Here is a 7350-nt window from a genome sequence, read left to right as displayed (position 1 = left end):
AATTAAGCGTTTAATGGTCAAAATGTTCTAGCAGCCACCACCCCTGTTTCATACGTGCCCCCCAAAATGTTGAAACCAAACCTACACACTTGGATTACAATATAATAAACATATAAATCACTTTTTTCCTATTCATACTGCAGTTTATTATATTACTGATTATATTATAAGTTATAATTATGGACTATGATTTCCATTTTCTTCATCCTTGTAGGCCCCCTCTCACTGAACAACCTGCCCATGCTGTGCACAGTGTGCAGGACTATGCAGCAGCAGTCTACCTGCTTTAACGCTCCGCGTGCGTGTCAGTCACCGCGGCATCCTCCAATCGCAGGGCACGTGAGCCCGTGACTCCTCCCCAGTGTATAATTGAAGTTTCTTTAGTTTCTCCGGCGGAGCCTGCACGCAGTATTGTCCGATCCGTGGAGGGATTAAATACACAAACGGCGGGAGCATGTTTTCCAGGAGCCTGAGCGTGTGTGTGACCCTGTGTTTGTGGATTACGGCGCTAATGAGCCCAGGGAGTGTGTCCGCGAGGAAGCAGGACGACTCTTTCTTCACTGCCAGTATTTACCGAGCAAGATGCGCCTCGAGATGCCTCAGCCTGCACATCACTCGCATCTCCGCTTTCTTCAAGCACTCCCAGGTACGAGCATGTGGGCACAGACGCGCAAAGTTCAGCAATAACCGCGGTGGTGCGTTATTTAATAATGAATGAGTGTGTGCTGGGCGATTCCTCACCCTCATAAGTCTAACCTGTTTCTCTTGAGCCCATTGTGAGTAGACAGGAGCAGGTCACTAATGAAATACTTTCACACTTGTGTTTTTCTGTCACTGACATGATTATTAAACCTCTTTAAATGGAAAGAATCATCAAAATTAAGCACCAGTTGCAGATATAAGCTGCTATGTAAGGGTTTGAGTTGCATGTAAAGTTGCCACACACACTGATTGTGCAGAGTAGGACTCCTTAGAATAAATCTAATTAACACACTGCAGTATTTCTGAGAGTACGGGATGATGGACGCCTTTCAGTGGAGCCAGTTTCCATTCATTACTTGCTAATTAGTGGAAAATGAGACCCGTTTCTGCCAGTGCAAATGGGATGGACTTAACTCCTGTTATGACTCTATCTAGCGTCGCCTCTGTGTTGCCCACTTATTCATAATGCATCTCATGTGAGAGCAGCCACTATATATTCACAGTGAGAATTTTACAGTAGTGTCCCCACACAGCATGTTGGGGATGCGGACCCTTGTTTGAAGCTGCTATGAATTAGCTGTATTCTCTGCATGGTTTGGTGTGTGGTGTCAGAAGTTGTTTTTCACCCTCCACTGGACACACTGTTCTCTCCCAGGACTCTGGAGAAAAGGGGGACTGGTCACTGATCCTTTTCACCAGCTATCTATCTGGTGACCGCCTTTATGCTCACCACATTTGCATTTGCAAAGCTTGTCTTTCTCAAGGTGCATTAATGACTCCCCCTTTAGTTGTCAGGACACATTGTGGAGGGAGGTAAATTTGTAATTGGGTTTAATGTATTAACAGAGTGCACTGCTTGTTTGTTTGTCACCAATTAACTTTACTTTGAAAGCACTTATTGATCTGGTGTGTTCTCAAAGCATGTCCGTGGGACAAAGAGACCAACTGCGGTTAATTCTTGCAGTTTTATTAAAAAGGGGGGGGGGGGGGGGACTACACCTGGGGTGAGGGATGAATGCAGTTAAGTGCAATTAAAATCATGGTAGGAAAGAAAACAGCAGTGCTGTGCATCCAAAGGACACACATTGAAAACAGTGTTTCTTAATTCACAACTTGGTGAGCAGGGTTCGGGATTTGTTTTGAGAGGAATCCAAGGGTGTACTGCTGCCCTGGGTTGCAAAGTTGGGGGAATTAAATTAGTCACCAGCTGACAGAGAAGTCAAATAACTGATGGAAGTCTCACCTCTAATGAACAGCTAATAGTCTATATAATTGACTGCAGAGCCTGAGAGTCTGAGACAGCCCTTTTTTTTCAGCGAGGGGAAAATGAGAGGGAGGTATTTGTCTAAAGAGAGAAGCATTTTTGTGGTTAGTGATAAGCAAGGTTGCTTGAGCAAGCTTGTGGGGCTAAGAATAGAAAGCAATTGTTGATAATCTGCAAGGACTGTCTTATGCACTGTGTTCTCAACAGGCCTTTCATGTGAAAATGGGGGGTCTGGTCAGCTGCAAAAACATATGGCTTCCCCCCCTTCCACGCCCTCTACCCCCTGGCCCTGCCAATAAATGCCAGCATCACACCTCATAGGCATGTCGAGGATACACGCTGAGCTACTGATGCCGCTCCGCCGAGGTCACCTTCCTGCTAAATGCTGGCGCCCAATTGTGCTAAATGTGATAAGCTCTAATGTACTGTTGCCACAACACTTGAGCATGCTCAGTCAGCACAACCTACAGGTGGATCTGCTTCCTCTGCCAGATCTTATTACGGCGACGGGCCAACACGCAGCAGCTCGGAGCTCCACTCCAGTGATTGAGACGACAGACCTCTTAATTCAACTCGGACATCCTTCAGGGGTCATTTAATACTCGATAGGAAAACCAAGACACACAACACTTTCCATTTTAATGGAAATGAAATGCCTGGGCTGTATGTCAAAGCGGTGACTTTTGCCTACTGTTTCTTAATATTTTACTGTGTCTACTCAATATCTTGTAATCTATATGGACCACTACTTATTTTGGTCATGGTACAAGAGACAATTTGTCCTCTTAACACGTTCTGCAGCTGGAATTTAAAACTCTGTTTTTCATATCAGCTTTAATGTGATCATTCTGTGAATACTGGAACGATACTTGGAGAATTTAGCACTTGCAGATGTTACGAACACCCACGCGTCTTTTTCTTTTTATGTGGCTGAATCGGGAGGACAAATCAGACACTTTTGTTTTAATTGTCCCAATTATGAATTAGTGTCAAATGGAAACAAGCATGGAGTCGCAGAGTTAGGAAACCCATGGGTCAGCCATTGCTTGTCAGATTTATGGCAACTGTAGATTTATTGATGTAATAGTGTTTCCAAATACAGATTTATTGACATTTTACTCCACATTTGGGGAACTTGTCACCCCTGTACAATAGACAGAGGGGAACACCCAACCATAAATATTAGCCTCGGACACTTTAAAATATTAAGAGCGAGCTGGGAGCGCTGTGCAATAATGTATTCTGAAAGCATCAGCCTTGTAGTGGATTATTTATGTGGGGACCTGCAAAGCCAAAAACAAGGTGTGTCCATGCGGTCTTGTTATTACATTCAGAGCAATAAAAACATTTTAAATTCAGTCATTCACTTCTAATGTGCTGCGCAGTAAAGTCTAAGCATCTTGCTTGAGAGATTTGTGTTTGAAGCGAAGGGAAGAAAAAACATTGGAAAGTAGTTTTTCCGTGTCCCCTTGTTTTCGCCTTTGATATTAAATAACCTGCGGTGGAATCAAACCTCAGCCAGTGCTTGTCTCATGTGTGGAGTTTTTCATTAGTGAAGACAGCGGATGAATAGAGGTCTATGTAGCTTGGCCTCACCTCTCTGTAAATGCTTTTAAACCATGACAGTCCTGTCTGTAAATCTCAGCCCCGAGAGCTGCTACACCCTGAGCTACCTCATTTGACAAATAGCCCTCATTCCTAAGTGGGGACAACTCTACACCAGTGTTGTTTGAGATTTCTGAAACACCCTTTTATGTTAACATTGGATGAGCGCTGGACACATTAGCTCACTTTCAGAGCCCCTGTCAAATAATTCATATAAAGTGAATAATTGATGAGCCGAGTGACCACAGCCCTCACACCCACTCAAGTCAAAGCCTAAATCTTGAGGCCCTTTATTTTAGTGCTGCATATGTGCCCTGAAGGATCAGTTATTTTGGTGTTGCCTGAGGACCTCTTGGCCGTCAAAGGACACACAGAGACAACAGGCTGTCCTTTGAAGTCCTGTCTCCTGTTAACTTGGCCACAAATGCACAAGGTCTCAGTAGTAGTGCCAATAGGTTAAAGGGACACTTCACCCCAAAGTCAAAAACATATATTGTTCCTCTTACCTCTGATGCTGTCAATCAGTCTAGATTGTTTTGGTGTGAGTTGCCGAATGTTGGAGATATTGGCCGTAGAGATGTCTGCCTTCTCTCGAATGTAATGGAACTAGATGGCACTCGGCTTGTGGTGCTTTAAGTGCCAAAAAGACACATTTGAAAAACTCAGTAGCAAATTCTCATGACCTGGTTACCAAAGGTAATCCACAGACGTTGCTGTGAGCAGTTTCATATAGGAACTATTTTCTTTCTACCAAACTACACCTGCCAGCCGTATCACTGCGCTGAAGGAAGCGTGCATCTACTGCTAGCACCATTGAGCTAGCTAACAGCTATCACAAGCTTTCATGACCATGATTTCTCGTCCAAACACTTTTGTGTGCGGTGATTTGGTTAGTGGGTGAAGATTGGTGGAAAGAAAATAGTCCCTACATGAAACTGCTCACAACAAAGTCTGTGGATTATCTTGAGTAACCCGGTCATGATTTCTAGAAATAGGCATTGCTATTGAGTTTTTCAAATGTATAGTTTTGGCGCTTTGAGCACCACAAGCTGAGAGCCATCTAGTTCCATTATATTAGAGAGAAGGCGGACATATCTAACACTCGGTAACTCACACCAAAACAGTCTACACTGATAAATAGCTCTACAGGTAAGAGGAAAAATATGCATTTTTGATTTTGTGGCAAACTATCCCTTTAATGCTGGAAAACATATAGGCAAGATTAAATAGAATTCAAACATAATGCATCAGTGTAATCTGAGAGCCGTTTAATCCAAATCAGCGGCTCATAGGAAACAAAAGATTCCCATTTTCAAAAGGTGGAATGCGCCCCTCAAAGATAAAAGGAGTTTTTGTCCATGTTCCTCTCAGTTGTCTAGACAATACAACACGCCCCTGGCCACCTGCTCCGTCTTCTCAGCTGACAACAGCCATAATGTATCTCTGTGATAAATCCCCTGTTTACACGACTCCACCGGTGTCACTAACAGAGCCGAGAGTTCACCTTAGCCGCACATTCATATACTACTGTCTGGTCTCCTCTCCTCGACCCCAGTCACACAGGAGGATATCTGGAAAGCATTCATTCACCGGAGTCCTTGACAGTCCTCAGCACTGCATAATGTTCAGGCTGCAGAGGAATGTCATGGTGAGTCAGAGGGATGAAGTCCTGACCTATAATTATTCCCCCATTGGTCCCTGACATGGTGGGGTCAGGCCTGGACAGCTGGGGCAACATCCTGCTGAGCGTCTCTTCTACAGGGATGCTGTCACACAGCAAAATTAGCTCCTCTGTGGATCAGGCCCTGTCGCCGCTGATGGATGGGCGAAGAAAGGTGTCAAAAACAGGATTGATGATTTAGAACATGGTCGAGAGTAGTGACAATCTGTATAAATTATCCCGAGGCACTGGCTGCCAGTGTAAATGTCAAGGTTTTATTTACAGCGTGTCACCGACGTGGGCGTTTGGCAAGGTTGGATCGATCATTTTTTATAAATTAGGGAAGCCCACAAGGATTTTAATCCTGTGATACGGCACAAAAGGATGTAGTGAGGAATAAGTCACATTTTAATCAACATTTGGCCAAACAGAATGAAGATGTTCTCTGCACAGAAAACTTGCTGATGCACTCAAAACTCCTCAGACAAGTTAGCACTCATGCCCACTTCTTATTTGTAACAAAGTGAAACAACTAGTCCGAGTCTCCTTGGTGCTCAGACTCATATATTTTTCATCCTTATCTGCAGTTTTTTTGTTGAAGAGATTCTCCCAAGACATGACCATACAATCATGGATTCCTTTGAAGCCATTTGACCATTATCCTTGACACTAAAAGCACAGCACTTACTGGTACTGGATGTCAAATTAAACCCTTTAATGATAAGTTCTCTCCTAAGGTCTCATGGGAAATTTCTTCTGGATTACATTGTGGGAAAAGGCTTTGAACTTGACATTGAACTGAAGCAGACTTCTTGCCTGCAGACCCTAAAGTTTGGCTGTATCCGACTGCTACGGTTGCTTTCATACAGAAGTAAAGGGAACATCCAAAAGTGAGGCTCAGCTTCAGGCCATTGACTTTTAAACCCAGAGCCTCTGTTGAGAATATTTGCATTTGATTTTATCACTTATCCAGAGGTGTAGAAAAGGTGGCCAAATCTGTTGTTTCAGGGTTTTTATAACATTGATATAAATGTCACATCTTCTGATACACATCACTAAACATTTCATCTCTCTCATGTTGACCAACTGGTCATTTATTCCGTAGCGCTAGCCTTGCACTCACCATCCAAGCACAATTATGTTTGCAGAGGATGACAGCATAATTCCTCGCCCTAATGGAATTCAGGAAATGACCACTTGCACAGGCCATTTACCCCCACCGGTCCTTCGCTCAACAACTCCCCATATTTACACGTAGACGATTTATAAATACGCAGCACTATTAGGACCAAATGTTTGCCTCGCTGAAGCGCAGAAGGTGGCACTTCCATGGCAATTAGAGGAAATTGGCAGTATCTGCAGTCTGCACAGGAGTGCTGACATCAGTTCTCGCCTCGGTGACCTTGGGGACGTCTGTTGAGAGATCAAACGGGCCCCACAGAAAAGCTGAGGTCACCATGCTCTGCTGAAACTGACCAGAGGTTTGCCCCAGCCCTGGTGCCACTGACCCCGCTTTCCTGCTTGGGTTACATGCAATCAGCACACAAAGCTGACTCTTACTATTGTTAGCATTATTGTTCCTCAAAAAGGGCCTTGACTTAAGGAAAGTATCGGGCTGTATTTTGATAGGAGAGGGTCAAAGCCACATGTTCATGTGATGAATTGCTAATCGTAACTGTATTTCTCCGATGACTGATGATATTTTTCCCTCTCCTTTACAGAATAATGGATCCTTGGTGTGGTGCCAGAATCACAAGCAGTGCTCCAAGGTAGTGTGGTTTCCCGTCTTTCATGAATGAGGCACATGCCACATACATACATGCCTCATTATCAGAGGATAATACAACATAAAGTGCGCGAGTCACGACAGGACTAGTTTTATCATGCCTACAGGAATCACTTGGAGAACTGTTGACATAGACTATCATGAGAAAACCTCTTTTTCTTTTCAGCCAGTCCTTACATTTGATACCGATTTGCTCTTGTAAATGGGATACAATTAAACACAATGAAATAGAATTTTAAAGGTTAAATGTGTGTTGATTTATGAGACCTAACCCTGATTGTTTTTCCCGCTCGTGTCTTTTGGAATTTTCAGTAAGGTTGCATTACGCTTCGC

At 43.7% G+C, this 7350-nt stretch overlaps 1 protein-coding gene across 1 annotated transcript in view; it reads left to right on the top strand.

Moving 5' to 3' along the window:
• The first annotated feature begins 397 nt into the window (after positions 1-397).
• The window catches only part of LOC126393464 (anosmin-1), a 52460-nt gene continuing 45507 nt past the window's right edge, over positions 398-7350 (top strand). Inside the window, exons 1-2 of the mRNA XM_050049650.1 lie at positions 398-646; positions 6953-7000. Of these exons, the coding sequence (XP_049905607.1) occupies positions 455-646; positions 6953-7000 (240 nt within the window). The 5' untranslated portion in view covers positions 398-454. The remainder of the gene's footprint in view (positions 647-6952; positions 7001-7350) is intronic.

Source organism: Epinephelus moara, chromosome 7, assembly GCF_006386435.1.
Source record: "Epinephelus moara isolate mb chromosome 7, YSFRI_EMoa_1.0, whole genome shotgun sequence".
NCBI classification, from domain to species: Eukaryota; Metazoa; Chordata; class Actinopteri; order Perciformes; family Serranidae; genus Epinephelus; species Epinephelus moara.
Note: the sequence above shows the minus strand (reverse complement) of the source record. Positions and strands in the feature narration are given on the sequence as shown.